The following is a 15,444-nucleotide window of genomic DNA, read 5'->3' as shown; positions in this document are numbered from 1 at the left end:
CAGGTAGTGAACTTTTGAGCGGGGCCTTGGTGCGGCTGCGTGGCCTGTGCCTTACCTCTCGCAGCTTGTCTGAGGCGGCAGAGACAACTCGCACCCAGAAGTGAATGTCGATGCCCTCAGAGTGATTGTCCAGAACAAGAGGAAGCTGCAGAGAAACACAAACACAAAGGCATTATTTCAATATGACTCCTGTGATGGATTCTTCCTTCACTCAGTGACAACATTTCATCTCTTAAACTGTGCAGGACTTTGCCTCTCAACACTGACACTTCATATAAACCCAGTTTCATCCTGACTCAGAGGACGCTGCTGTCCTCTGTTTGTTTCAAATGAAATAAAATGTCAAAACCATTTGAATTACAAACAGCTTCGTAAATGAAAATATAAACATGGTTACGTGTTGTGACATGATGTTTCCCTTCTATCTGCTGAGCACAGCCTTCTCCTGAGGGTCTGCTGGTTCACAGCACAACTGAAGGTTCAGGAAGCAACTGGGCCAAGACACTGAACGGAGGACGACACGTCCTTCGTCTCTGACGTCCTCACATCCCAGCGAGTGTGAGAGTGAGAGGGAGAGTGATCACGCAGACAGACAGGGAGGCAGAGGACAGCCGTTGCTGTCTGGCTGTGGCCCCTGTTTACTCTCAGTGGCCTGTGATTACTGAACAGAGGAGTCTCCTCTCTAAGCTAATTACAGAAAGAGGCCAAGTGTGTCTGCTCAGCTCAGCTCAGCTGAAGTTCAACCTATTTGAAGAAGAGTGTTTGGAGCAGCATCTTAATTTAGTCATTTGCACATAAATAAGGTCCTGCTTAAAAAAGGTCAAGTGTTTCCTCAACTAAGTGATGTTTGTTCATTCTGTTAGGTTGGGTTTTTAAATTCTCTCTCCCTGGTTTGTTTGCTGTGTCTGAGAAATGTGAAAGAACTAATTTCTCTAATGGAGAGGGAGGTCGTCGTATTGACATTTTTAGTAGTTTAGATAGACAGATACTTAGCTAGCTAGCTAGCTATCTAAGCTAGCTAGCTAGCTAGCTAGATAGATAGATAGATAGAATTTAGGCCTTTATTTACTTTTTGGCACAAAGGCAGCGAGCATTTCCCTGAGAAATATTTGTCCCACCCTCTGAGTCATAGTCCATATAAAAATACTACCAGCTGTTTGTCCCCTGTGTCTCCTGACGTTAAACATGCTGCATGTCAGACAATAGGCCTGTGTGTTGTTTGCATCCAGGTCTGAGCTGAAACTCCTGATGTGAAGTCAGACAGGAGATAATACATTATCAGTGATGATCACATTATTACTGATCAGTGTAACTCTTCAAAATAATCTCTATGACATATAAATATGTATAATTATACACTTTTTTGTACAGTGAGGTAAACACAGCTGTTAAAATTCAGCCCATGACACCGGCAGGGTCACATGACACTGCTGGATAACTATTTTGAAAAAGCCATATCCTGCCAAATCCTACGCTGCCCGATGCCAACGTAACCTCAAGTCATTCAGCCAGAACTTGGCTCGGCCTCGTCTCACTGAACCCTGTGGAGATCTCCGCACACAACTTAATCAACATGGCAACATCCCAAACTGGACTCATCCAGCTCCAGCCCCAAACAGGCCTCTGCTATTCATGAACTGGCTGGATAACTCTGTCAGTGCAAAACGTATTCATGTCACAGATTTATTATGATGCATCTCTAAGCTTTTTACTGTCAGACTTTGATCGAGGTTTTATGGCTACACGCTTAATTATGGCAGACAGGAGCTGTGATTGGGCAGATGTGACTCAGAGGTAAGTAAATAAAATGGTAGACCATTAGCTAACAGGCTGCAGCTTTAAGCACACGTCCACAGCTTATTAGAGGTAATACTTTGAAGAAGTTGCTCATTTTGTGCATACACAGCTGTAAACCTGTAAACAAGATCAACAGTTTCTATCCTATAAACCACCATTGTTATCAGACTTCTACAGCCCAGGATGAACAAGCACTGACCAGCCGGAAGAGCTTGAAAAAGTCGACATTTGCGTAGAATTTGTCCTCGATGATCTGCAGCCGTTGAGGGGTAAGGATGCACATGGCGTTGCGGACGGCGTAGAGTCCTCGGCGGCTGGAGAAGATAAGGAATCGATCCAGCAGGTTCAGGCTGCAGGCAATGTCTTTTAAATGCAAGTCTGGGACCCCAAAGGCAAACTGAAAAAAACGTGCACAGGAGATGTTGGTTAGGGCAACTTGAATATTTAGATTCTGCCCTTCACTGAGGCTTACAGGCACAGTAAGCAGTTCCTCTCTTTTCCAAAGGAATTCCCAAAGCACTTAAACTCGAGGAATAGAGCAGAGACCTGTTTGGCAGCAGTTACAGCTTGGAGTTATCTTGGGTAAGTCTCTACTCAAGGACAGAAAGTCAGAGATTTGTCCTGGAAACACACCAAGATAACTCTTGTCTTGGCTGTTTGCTTCAGGCCACTGTCCTGCTGACAGGTGAGCAGTCACCCCAGTCTCAGGTCCTGGACTCTGGAGCTGGGTTTCTTTCTTTCTCCCTGTGTTTGTGGCTGCATTCATCCTTTCCCCAGCTCTGACCAGTCTCCCTGTCCCTCAGAGTGGTTTCAGTCTGTCCTGACTGATGGAGAGCTGCTGAGATGGTCGTCCTTCCAGCAGGTTCTGCTAAAGACTTCTGAAACTCAGGGACCGTTTGGGTCACCTCCCTGACCAAGACCCTTCTTGTCCTGACTGATTCAGGTTTTAAATCATCCATTCATCCATCCTCGACACATCCCAGCAACAACTGCACGAGAATGTAGAAGCTGCAAAGGTCAACATATAGTCAGACAAGCACATTCACACCTTCAGTCACACCTGTGAACTGAGTGAGTTTCCATTAACATGACCTGCACTGGCCTGACAAACAGCCTCACAGCTTCCAGCAGTGACTGGGTGAATGTGTGTGTGAAGTTTCCCTGGATTTTTTCAGCCAGAATCATGAAAACCACGGAATCAGATTTACTGCATTACTCAAACATCATTCACATAAGAACTGCCGTTAACATTTACAGTGACAGGGCACACAGAGCTTTACCAGGCTTAAATCAAAGAACTGTTCCATACAAGTGAAAAAATAAAAGTCCAAATTAACACCAGGGTGATCAACACACTCCTCCTGGATTCATGCAGGTATTAATGCCAGTCAGCTGCTTTCCTGTCTTTTACTTCTTCATGTGAAATTGCCAAAAGCTCTAAAAGTATTGGATTTGTACCAAAGAGGCAGCACCCCACTGATGTGAAGACTGAAAATGAATGAGGGACTGATTTATGGATGTTAAAATGCTACGTGTGTGTGTGTGTGTGTGTGTGTGTACCTGTTCAGGCCTGATCTGAGCATTGACTAAATGATAGACCACAGACTCTGTCAGAGGAACGTCTCTCAGCAGGAATGACGTCAGAGTTTCGTCGTCCTTCAGGATCGTCTCCACTTTAACTCCTCGTCCTTTACAGAGACACACAGACAGTTCATGTGAATGACTGGTCTTTCACTGTACATTGTACTTACACCCCCCGCCACCGGGCTTAATAACTATATGCTCTCTACCAACACACATTCCTTAAAGCTCCTATTGAGTCACTCTGTGGATAAACTGGATACGTCGGAAACATCCTGAAACTTAGTGGCACATTTTTTAGGCAAGTTGTGACAAATCTGCAGCTCTGAAAGGACAGGAACATTGGGGTGAAGACACTCCACCTCTGCAGTGTCTCATTGTTTCCAGTGGCCTGTCTGAGCATGAATACAGTCTGGAAGTTACAGTATAAAGATCATAAACTCAAGAAATGGAAATGGAGAACATTCTGATTTCAGAAGGAAGGATGTGACAAATGGAAACGTTTTTTAAACGTGTCCAACATGTGATCACCGCTCAGGTACTGTATGTTACTGGGTTTGTAGACATGTTCATCAGCAGCAGCAGGTTCTACAGTGACAAGTGGAGAAAAACAAGTGTCACAGCTGCTGAACGTCTCCTCTTGTTTTGGTGCTTGAGTTATTCACGCTGACTGAAAGTTTATGAGGCACTGACACCAAAGTCCGGGGGGGGGGGCTGTACACATCCGGGGGGGTAAATCAACACACAGCCGTCCAAACAGATAATTTATCACCTGTTTCTCTTACACAGTACAACATGCACATGAATGTGCGAGTTGGCATCAAACCATAACAAGAGAAATGAGAGATTTCCATGGTGAACATGAAGGCAACGTAGCACACAGACAGCAGGCCTATGATCAGTCGTGATGAGTCAAATTCTTCAGTTACATAACTTGGTTCTCAACATGATTCATTTTTCTTTCTCGGGGCTCATGGGAACTTGTGTGGAATGTGGCTCTGTATCTCTGTTAGCTCTGTTAGTCCATCTACGTCTTTCTCCATGAGAGCGGCTGCACAGAGAGCAGCCAGACGTAATCATTCACAGGCTGGAATGCACTCAGCCTCTTTCCACTCCCATCGTAAAGACTCACGTTTGCCAGCAGGAAAACGCGCTGAATACACTGTATGGATGTATGCGTGTGCGTCGACATGGACAGAGGTTTGTATGTTGTTTGTTTGGATGTGTCCCTCGATACAGGATCAGTCTTTCTGTGTCCCGTCAGGAGGAGAGAAGTGTGGATGGGGGCATGTGAGTTCCTCTCCTACCAAATAAACAACACGCTGGTGGTGAAAGTAAGCAGCTTACATTACGGGCCTTTCTTAAGTCCACGTGGTGTAATCCTGTTACGCCACACAGACACACAGACTGATGGGAAAAAGTGTGAGGCGTGACGTAGACTGTGACATGGTCTTCGATGACGGTTCAGGCTTTTATCTGTCAGTAAGTTTTCATAATAACAGAAATCTTCTTCACATCCTGTTGCCTGGTTTGTTCACTTGCTTGGTCGTGTGTTCAGTTTGTGCGATCTGCAGGTGTGTACGTGCAGTGTGTTGATGAAATCCTGGAGCACTGACCTGAGACCTGTTCAGGACGGGAGCGTAGTGTGTCCATGAAGTTGCTCATGGCGTTCAGTTCCCTCCAGAGACGACCGAGCTGCAGAAACTCTGGATCGTTAAAAAGAAGCTCCTGAGCATCTGAGTAGAAGCGAGCCAGTCTGAGGAGCGAGGTCAACGACAGACCACACACAGTTAGTCTTGTCTGACAACAGATTAACAACAAATACATTAATATATGAGTGTTTACACAGACTAAGGCTTCGAAACAAGTAGAACATAATCCAGAGACATCTGAAGATATTCTCTTTGACTCCATTACATAAGTCTGCCTTTTCATCTCAGATCAAATATTTCATAGGAATTCAACGTCTCTGGCTCAGAGTCACGTCCCTCTACCCGCCCAGCGTGACGCTCACATGGAGTTGTTGTAGTTGGACACAAGGCCGGGAGATTCTCCACGGGTGGGATACTGGAAACAAGGGTTGTTGGCATTACAGAAGATTCCCTGGATCCATGGCAGGACCCCTGTGGAGGGCATGGCCTTGTTGGGGAAGTGGCCTGAGGGAGAGGAGACACTTTTGGCTTTCATCGCTTTACACAAGTCATTTATCAGCGTTTATGAACGGGTTGCCGTGGACCGCAGAGGAAAGTGCTCTTGAGGACACAGCTGTTGCTTACATTCATGTTGGCGGTAGAGAGGATTCACTCTTCTCAGCCACACCAGTCCCATGAACAACATGACAGGCCACATGATCTCCATAAAGAATCGCACCTGGTTGAAGAGCAAAACGTGTGTATAATGAACAGTATGAACAGATGTGAACCTCTAAACCGCACACACAGTGAACTGACACAACAGGCCAGTAAAACCTCAGCACTATGTTCTGACCTAAGCAGCTGAGTTGTAATAAGTCAGTAAGACGCCACAACAGCAGCCAAGAAAATCAGTCACAGCGTGTTAGGGGTGGTTAATCGGTCCAATTTCCCGATTCGATTACGATTATTGACGTCTCGATTCGATTACCAATCGATTATTGAGTTTCCATTTGACAACAGTAATCCAAAATACACCATAAACGTACTGCACCATAATAAAAACAGTCAGCTGCTGAATTACTCAACTTGTCTTTTATTAAGAAACATCTCACAGCACCTTCAGTATTGTGTAGTACAGCTGTAACTAGGAGGGGGGTGGGGCCTATCCCAACTGACTACGGCGAGAGACGGGGTTCACCCTGGACCGGTCGCCAATCAATAGCAGGGCCGACACGCACAGACACACGCACACTCTCACCCGGTGGCAATGTAAAGTAGCCAGTTAACCTAAGGTGCATGTTTTTGTGATTGTGTGATCGGAGAAAACTCACGCAGGCTCAGGGAGAACATGAGAACACAACTCCGCACAGAGGAGCTCAGACCGGGGTTTGAACCTGGAGCCCTCACGTTGCTAGCATTAGCTTAGTGCGGCAAAGTTTGCACACAACGTACGTCCCGTCGACGTGTTTAAAACTCCTGCCATGGAAACCAAACCGCACCCACACGCTCGCTGTTAGCCCAGGTGGAGCTGGGTGGATTGGCTGGTTCATGTTTTTAAGTGAATGACAGCAAAGTTCTCTGAATCTGAATCTCAGTTTTTCTTCGTCTGTTTCACGCGCCTCTCGTCTCGCTAGCACAGTAACCTTGCTCGCTGGTTCTGTTACAGGGTGTTTTGTTACGACTGTTACTCAACAGCTCCGCCTTGGGGTTAAATCCTGTATGACAGCCAGTAACTGGAGAGTCACTGCAGTGCCTTACGAACAAACAAATTAAAAAACAAATAAAAATCGATCTTTGGAAATTTAATAATGGATTCATAATCGTCCATAATATAATCGCGATTAATCAATAATCGTTGAGATTTTCATGATATCTGACAGATGACTTCCATCAAAAATTCAAATTCTGCAAACTTGGAATCACCAGAGATGCTTTAAAAATGAGGTTACTTTCTTAGTTTAGTCATATACTGTACAGACTGTTTGGACTAGATCAATAAAACTTATTTAAAAATAAATAATATAAACTCACAAAAAAGGAGAACAAGAGAAAACATGTTACAAACAGTAACCATCATCAGGATAAATGTGGAGTGTAGCTGATGAATGAGGAGATTTTACCCTCTGCCTCCTGCGGATGGTCCAGTTCTTCCACAGCAGGAGTTTGACCTGTGTTCCTGCCCCCATGGCTCCTCCTTTTCACCCCCGCAGGGGCTGGCACCATCCAACAAACCTGCATTTAACCAGTCACAGTACTACTGAAGCTAAATGCTGCTAAATGAAGCCACCTCATGTTTTACACAACGATCAACAGCTTTAAAAGATTATTTCAGTGGATGAACTGCTGCGTTCATCAGAGAAATGTCCACCAGTTCACCCAGTGAGTGATCCATGTGAAAGTGACCAATAGCTCCATAATGAGGTTAAATATAAATCTATAATCTATAAATGAATATGCTCTGGTTACTTTTCCCGGTTAATGTCACCACTGAACACGGTACGTTCCAGGTTCCCTCGATTAAAATGAGCTTTAATCGAGGTCAGCTACAGCTGCTATGCAACTTTGTGGCTACAACTTCACTAATTAGATCCACAGTGACTCGGTTTGAAAGACAGTGCAGCATAACACATCACTTACCTCAGGAGAACAGCTGCTCTGCAGGCCGATGCTCGGTAAATAAAGTATAACAGCACATATTCCACTGAGTGCTGCTCGAGGTTGCTAACACAGCTCCTTTCCAGACCTTGTGAATAGTTAAGCAGATTGATTTAATCTCCTTTCTCAGTGCTGGGAGACTGCAAACGCCTCTCATCCATTTGTAGAGGCCTAATGACCTAACCACCTGCCCCTCAGTATACTGTATAATCCTACCACGGTTATAATCTTACCACTGTTTAAGAATTTATATGTCAGTTTTAATTACTATTCAACAAACTGTTCACAGGTCATCGAGCTGTTTGGTTCACTGGATCAAGCTTTTCTTTCTAAATAAGAGTTAACAACAACAACAACAACAACAATTGTTTGTTAAATAAAGTTGATAAAAGTTTGAACATTTGAAAAATAAAAAACAAACAGTTGGAAGTTGTCAGATATATTTTAATAAGTTACAAAAGGGTGTTTGTTTTCATGTACCTGTTTTTTTTCTTTACTGAACTTTTCAACATTCTGTCAACCTTGTACATTACCATGAAAAACAGATACCATTTAAATAAATGATGCATTTCCTGTTACTTACAGAGAACCTGTAAGATTTAGGTTATTGATAAAACTACTTCAGTTTAAAAAGAAAAAAAAAAAAAAATGAAAACGCTTTGGCGATTAAGAAATGTAATGTTCTGTTAAAATAAGAAAGATAATGCCGTGGCATCTCCAAAAGCTTTTCAGAAGAGTCTGAGTTGACACCGTAAAAGTTCAAAAGTATAAAAACAAGTGGATGAACACCCTTTGCAACTGGTGCTTCATAACATTAGCAAATGCCAACAGAAGTATTCAGTACAACATGTAACAAGGGTCATTATATTCCTTTATACACAAGTTATTAGCAAACTGATTAATGAGTCCCTAAATGTAACAGTTGTGACTCGGCAGGTAGAAACATGACTCGGAAAAGATTTGTGGAAGAGCACTGACATCAACTTTGCACAAAACTTTTTTTCAACGTCATGGCTACGTGCACGAGTGTGAGGATTCAAACAGTTTTTTGGTATATAAACATACATAGATACTGAGCGTGTACAAACTTTATACAAAACACTCAAATAAAATGTAATTGCACAGTTTCGAAAAAATTATAAATATTCTGACCAGGTGTCAGAGAGCACTGAGCAAGTGATTGGTAAATGAAATACTGGTGAATCATGTTAAAAATGTACAGCTTGTTAAGTGCATCCTGTTTGTCTTTTGAGGACCAAAGGTACATTTAATTCTCTGTGTAGTGCCCAAAATCATAGCACATCTGGAAACTGTCTTTGCAGAGTCAATGCAGATGTTTCTTATTCTTTCTCTGACAGAACATGGCACACACTGTTCACACTGGAGCACCGATTCTTAGAGCTCTGACAGCCCGTGACTCTCAGAGGATCACACAAAATGAGCCTCTCGATGTTCTACCTCTTGCAGGCGTCTGGGCCTTAGTCTCTGGTACACTGGTTTGGTCTGGTTTTGGCCCAGTTCCTCGGGGCTAGAACTGGGAGACTGAGACACAGCCACCGGCTCGGCCTCAGTGTCCTCCTCAAGAGGCTCATCTACAGACACTTCTATCTCAATCCCCAACTCCTCCTCCTCGTCCTCCTCGTCATCCTCCTCCTCATCTTCTTCCTCAGCGCTGTTAGCCGGTGCACAGTTCTTCAGCACTTTAGCTTTGCTCCCAGACGGGGGCTTGTAGAAGGTTCCTGGGGGAGGCTGGAGAGTCCTGGGGGCCCTGAAAGTCGTTGCGACGGGGCTGTACTTGGTTACATTGTCCTCCCTTCTCAAAGTCCTGCTGGGTCGCACTGCGACCGTGTAAGGTCTGCTGGGGTAGATGGTGCTAATAGTGCTCGTGCTGGTTCCAAGGGAGAGGGTTGATGGCACAGAGGCTGATAATTTGCTGGAATCCACCGTCGTGCTCTCTGCGGCCACAATCCTCACAGTCCTAGAAGCAACTTCGTGCTTGTACTGTTTGTCCCAAGTTCTGCGTAAAGTCTGAGTGTCGATAAATGTACTCCGGTAATGTGTGGCCACTCGCGATTTAGTGTTCTCGGTTTCGTCCACCTCTTCGATAGACTGGTCGCAGCTGCCTCCTTTCCTGACGTCAGGCTCGGTGCCGTCCCGGGCGTTACTCTCGTCAGCTGGGCCTCGGCTCAGTATCCGCTCGGCTGGCATGCTGATTGGCCGGGAGGAGAGCTTGTTGCGAGGGTGTCGAAGCTGAACTCTGGCGACTGTGATGTGCTGAGAACGACAGAGCCCTCTCTCACCAGGTTTCGGGGCTTCAGGGACACTTGATGATAAAACCCCATTGAGGGTCTCTGAATCCACTTCATCAGCTTTAAACAGAGATTAAAAAGAGGTTAGACATTAAAATATCAAGTAAAATGAAGTTCAGAAATAGAAATAAGAAAAACATTCATCCTGGAGTGGAAATAGCCTGATAACAATGCTCTCTGTTGGTTATCCAGCTGTGTCACAACACTGACCAGGTTCAAAGTCACTTCCGTCGAGGCCTGGCATGGTCTCCTGAACCTCAGCCAGTAAGTGGGAAGAAGGAATAATGGAGGAATGTCTCTTGTACACCTTTGAGGTCTGCTGTGAGGGTAAAAGACAAGTGCAGAGGACAAAGTGTCAGAGTGTCCGTTTTATGTTAAATGTGAAATGGAAAAACGTGTCCTGTGATGTTTAATCACGTTACATGGCATTAAAAAAACTCTGATTACCTCTTTAATGTCTCCCAGCGACTTGGAGTGCCTTATCAGCTGCTGCTCCTTCTCCTGGTGGGTGAGGCGGGTGTCATGGCGGGGCGGGGCATCAAGCTCTGTGGGCGAGGTGCTGCTTAGGGGACTGAGGGGGGTATCAAAGACCATCTGATAGTGTCTGATCAGGAGCTCCACAATGAGCGCCTGATAGGGGTAATCCACCAGAGAGGACAGGGACACTTCAGCGTCCGCCTGCCTCGGCTTGATCAGCGTGGGGCCGAAGATGATACCCAGGTTACTGGCTGTCATCTTATTCTCCTCGGACCGCTCTGTCACCCTGGAGAGGAGGGAAGGGGAGAGGATGACTAATCGATTTTCACATTATTACTTTTCACATCCCTACGTGTAAAATGGCCTGAGGTCATGTGACTGAGACCTACCGGTGCAGATGCTCTATTAGGAACTGCAGAGTCTTGTAATGAGCTGGTGGCAGCTGCTTCAGCAGGTCCTTGATCTTGAAGAGGACACGGTTGAGCTCCACGCTGACCTGGGCCGGGGCCACCGGGGTGGGACTGAGCCGCAACGCCTCCAGCTCCTCCACAATGATGCTCTGGCTTTCCTTGGCCAAACCGATGAAGTTGTTATAGAAGCGGAACAGGATGAGTGGCTCTGGAAGCTGCCAGCGAAAGTATGGAGGAAAGAAGGACAAGTAAAACAAATGAAACCAGGAAGTTAAGAATAAACAGAAGCAACTGAAATACATAAGAAAATACACAAGTGGGAATCAGGGGATGAGAAGTGGGAAATGTGTGCCAGAAATAAGCACAGACAAATAAACACCACCGAGGTGGCTGCGTCCAGCAGAGCTCACTCTTAACCCTCTCAGGTCCTTCTGTGCCACGATATCTGCCGGCGTCAGTCAATTTACAATACTTCAACACCTCTTATGTTAAGGATAAGGTTTCAAAAGCAGCACACCTGTCTCAGGTAGAGTTTGAGTACGTTGCTGATGTCGTGGGGATAAAGGTCGGAGAGCTCCACCAGGTCCTTGCCATTTTCAAACGCCTGGCACAACTTCTCCACCCGAGACTTGGCACCGTTCACACGGTAGATACCCTTCACAGCACAAAACCAAAACGCATTAACACAGCAGAGTTAAACGCAGCGTCACCATGGTGACAGTGGGAAATCACAGGAGACGCCACAGACACATAAACACGCTCCACGATCTGCATTTACAGAAAGAGAGTCCGGACTTTAAGCTGTTTAAAGAATTATACAAAAACTAAAACAATCACTTCAACTGAATCACATTTACACCCAAACATTTTCTTTTTATTTGTTTCAGCTCATAAGCTCATTAGTGTCTGTGTGAATCAGGCCTGTGTTCATCATCATTGTTCCTCAGAAATGACTGAGACTGTGGAACAATTCCCCCGAAACGCTGTGACTGACGACACCAGCAGCCTCCTTATTTCCAGTAACTGAATCCTAAAGAAGCAATGTCCTCTTTTTAACTGGAGGTTAACAGGTTTGTTAGTTTTGAGTAACACTGTCATGAACAATACAGCTGGTGTGAGGTGGAGGCTCCCTCCAGTACCAATCACTACAACCATTATTTCATCTTTAATAGTAATTAAACCAATGAAATCCTCATCGTATCTTTCATATCTGACTGAATGTACCTTAATGTTGAGCGCTCTGTTCTCGATTTCTGATGTACACTTCCGTATGATGAAGGGGACGCTGTCCTGACTGTTCTTAGCCGCCTGCGTGAAGTCAATGCCAAAGAGGTGAAGCCTCCCCTGGAGCTTCTTATGGCCACACTGGATGGCCAAGGTTTCCAGACACTTCTTGTGGCAGGCCAACGAACACTGCACACACATATAATGTATCTCAGTCACACAAAAAAAGGCTTCAACATTTCAACAAACAGCTTCTTCTACAGCCGTCTTTATACCTCCTGACCTACTAAAGACTCAAACATGAAATCCAGCTGGTTCAGGGTTTGAATCTGGGGGAACAATGTGTTTTTCTTTGAATTAAGACAAAAAAATCCAAACCAAAACCAGGGAATGATTTCAGTTCACTGCAGAGTCCTGTTCACGTCCGTGTCTTTATCAGCATTACATAACCTATCTTTAAAAAACTTTTTCCAGTAACCCTTTTGTTATTGTCTTTCTCTTTCTTTGTAACAAATATGGAAAGAAACTGGATCTAAAATAAACTTTGGGAGGGGCGGGACAGGGCTGATGGAGGGAACTCCACAGAAGAAAAACAAAAGGTCTTCAGTTTCCACTGCCCGGTCCCCCAACTCAGACCAATCAGATGACAGTTTGTGGCCAGATTCAATAAAAGATTCCCTTTTATTCGAATGTTTTGATGGGGCAGAGGTGGTCTCTGTCTCTGTGTCTCTGTCTGTGTCTCTGTGCCTCTGTCTCTGTGCCTCTGTCTCTGTCTGTGTCATGAGTGATAAAGAATCCACTGTGAAACTGAGACAATGTTCACCCTCAACTTGATTTACCCTGAATGCTGTGAACTCACTACATGAAGAAACAGCTCCAACTAGAAGATTGTGTTTTATTCTATTCATTCTTAAAAAAAAAAAGGAATAAACAGAAAGAAGAAACCTTGGTTACCTCCTCACACTCTGCTCCATGAAACACCACCAGGCTGTCACACTCTCGACACTTGGAGGGAGCTCTGAGCTTCCTCAGCTTGTGGGTTTGAGCTGCCTTTGACATCTGGGTGTTTCTGAAGGGACCAGGGGAGCTGGCTGTCTCTATCACAATCTCACTCAAACCTACAGGATCAAAGAGGAGAGAGCATGCAGGTCTCTTAGTTTCACCGTGACCACCAGACGTGAGGAACAGCAGTAACGCTGCGCTGTAACATTCGTTCAGTCTGACTCACCGTTATCAGAGGGCGAGGGAGGCTCTCTCTCATCCAGGTCATCCGCGGAAGACATGGTGCCGGTGGAGGGGGTTCTGGGTAATCTCCTCTTGAAGTCTCCTGAACAGTACAGCAGGACACACCAGTGAGTCCACATCTCCACAGTCACATCAACTCAGCTCTTTTCCTTTCTGGTGCCTGTCTTCCACAGTGGTGGGAATGAGAAGCACTGAACCCCCGACTGAGACAAATGCCCCAGATGAAAAGGTGTGGTCGGCCACATGTTGCTGATAACCAAGACCCCCCCAGTAACGGATTATTGGGTGATTCACACGTCCATTGACTGATTAATGATTTCCAATAGACCTAATTTTAATAATGCTGTTGTTTTTCTGATGAGCCAATCAGGAGGCTCATCCGTTACTGGCTCATCAGGGATAAACTCCTGCACCGTTTACACTCTGGGTGTTGGTAGGTGAGGGTGTCTGTAAGAGCTCACCTGACGAGGGGAACGTACCGAAACGTCTTGTATGAACTGACGTGTTATCTTTTCTAATCTGCAGACTCGTGTAGGAGCAGATCTGTACAACAACATTGCACTGTGACACATATGCACTGTTGCACAGCAACAGAGGAAACACGGAGAGAAACCCAACCACTGTTTTATGTTTGCGTACATTGTAGACTAATACAGTTGCATAATGTTAAACAAAGAGGCACCACTGTCAGTGGTTGCTAAGCTCCTGGGTTCTCAGATAACATGCCAACAAAGTTGGGTGCACACCAAGTTCAAGGAAAAAAAGTGTGTGGACGCCTCAGAGGCATTGAAGACAGTCAGCGCTGAGGAATGCCCCGCCCCCCCCCCCCCCCGCAGCTATCATTTGCAATGTGCTGTTGCATTATCAGTGACATAAGACAGACCGGTCTGATATTTACAGCTGAGGTGTTGTAGAACGAGTACGTCTCTGCTGGGCGGTAAACATCAAAGCTTCACGGGAGGTAAACGTGTTTGATTTCCTTCATTTCAAATGTGACAGCAGGAAGATTTATGCAGACGATCAAAAGAATATATCATGTTGTTAGATAATTATCCAACTGTTAATCAGCTGCGACGCAGAGGTGTCATAAAGCAGTGGAGCAGTGATCTGTTGGAGACAGCTGATCAATTAAAAAGCAACCTGATCACTGAAACAATCTAAAAAACACAAAGCGTTCAGGTTTTATTTTATTTGTTTCTTTCCTGGTGTTAAAACTGGTTCTTACTTTGAGAACAAATACACACACACACACACACACACACACACACACACACACAAAAAAAAGAAGCTAAATCCAATTTACAGCTGGAAAAATCCTGAAAAGACTTTAGGCACGTTTGTGGGTAACAGAGTGTGCGTCTCCCTGGTCCTACCTGGGCTTGCAGTGGGCGAGTCCATGGACCGGGACTCACTGCTCCCTCCGGCACTTTCTGAATCGCTGCACATCCCTCCACCCTGGCTGGCCGTGGCCCAGGGACGAAACGGGGCCTGAATCCGAAGAGCTGGAGGGAAAGGAAATAAATATCATCTCAGTCACAAAAAAAATGTCACTCCTTCATTTCTGTTCCTTGTAGAATGTACACACAGGATCACTGTCACTGAAATCTCTGTGTTTCTCAATGAGCCCTGAAATGAACATGTCACATTTCACATGTGAGCCCATTAACCACTGATGTTCCTATCAGCACTGAGCTGCCAGAAGAGATGTGGGTGGATCCGACTTGCATACCTAAAAACATAACAAAGGGGAGATAACAGCACAAGAAGCTGGTGCAGATGGCAGCTTCAGTACACGTTCACCTCATATTCTGTGTCTGCATGTTAGCAGCAGCTAACATGCTAAACGTTGACCTGCATACCTTGGATGTCTGTGCTACTGTTGGAGCGCCTCTCTGCAATCTTGGTATGCTGGGCGTTGATGGGACTGTCCACCTCGTCTCCACCAAGGAGGTCAGAGGTCATGGATGCCTGCGACAGGTTACTGTGGGATGAGTGGCAGCCACTTGTTGAGCGCTTGTTGAAAGGCATCCTGGGAAGGAAAATGGTGGAATAAAGACAATGATGCTGTTTGTAGTAAACATCCAGCAGGCTTTTGTGAAAGCTGAAACTCAG

At 45.3% G+C, this 15,444-nt stretch overlaps 2 protein-coding genes across 5 annotated transcripts in view; both read right to left on the bottom strand.

Annotated features, from left to right (window-relative positions):
• Positions 1-7,198, bottom strand: part of abca4a (ATP-binding cassette, sub-family A (ABC1), member 4a) — a 28,464-nt gene extending 21,266 nt beyond the window's left edge. Inside the window, exons 1-7 of the mRNA XM_041065549.1 lie at positions 7,133-7,198; positions 5,655-5,748; positions 5,393-5,534; positions 4,995-5,134; positions 3,358-3,485; positions 1,997-2,194; positions 56-145 (exon numbers count right to left, since the gene is read on the bottom strand). Coding sequence (XP_040921483.1) covers positions 56-145; positions 1,997-2,194; positions 3,358-3,485; positions 4,995-5,134; positions 5,393-5,534; positions 5,655-5,748; positions 7,133-7,198 — 858 coding nt within the window. The remainder of the gene's footprint in view (positions 1-55; positions 146-1,996; positions 2,195-3,357; positions 3,486-4,994; positions 5,135-5,392; positions 5,535-5,654; positions 5,749-7,132) is intronic.
• Positions 7,199-8,074: 876 nt separating this feature from the next.
• Positions 8,075-15,444, bottom strand: part of arhgap29a (Rho GTPase activating protein 29a) — a 30,439-nt gene continuing 23,069 nt past the window's right edge. For 3 of the 4 annotated variants that reach the window (XM_041065561.1, XM_041065564.1, XM_041065563.1), the window contains 10 exons: positions 15,192-15,361; positions 14,706-14,834; positions 13,316-13,414; positions 13,042-13,205; positions 12,088-12,276; positions 11,381-11,518; positions 10,843-11,078; positions 10,424-10,739; positions 10,187-10,295; positions 8,075-10,036 (listed from right to left, as the gene is read on the bottom strand). In XM_041065561.1, the coding sequence (XP_040921495.1) occupies positions 9,096-10,036; positions 10,187-10,295; positions 10,424-10,739; positions 10,843-11,078; positions 11,381-11,518; positions 12,088-12,276; positions 13,042-13,205; positions 13,316-13,414; positions 14,706-14,834; positions 15,192-15,361 (2,491 nt within the window). In that variant the 3' untranslated portion in view covers positions 8,075-9,095. The remainder of the gene's footprint in view (positions 10,037-10,186; positions 10,296-10,423; positions 10,740-10,842; positions 11,079-11,380; positions 11,519-12,087; positions 12,277-13,041; positions 13,206-13,315; positions 13,415-14,705; positions 14,835-15,191; positions 15,362-15,444) is intronic. The other variant, XM_041065562.1, reaches the window with a different exon arrangement.

The sequence above is a fragment of the Toxotes jaculatrix genome, chromosome 20 (genome assembly GCF_017976425.1).
Source record: "Toxotes jaculatrix isolate fToxJac2 chromosome 20, fToxJac2.pri, whole genome shotgun sequence".
Lineage (NCBI taxonomy): Eukaryota > Metazoa > Chordata > Actinopteri > Toxotidae > Toxotes > Toxotes jaculatrix.
This window is presented reverse-complemented; position numbering and strand designations above follow the sequence as displayed.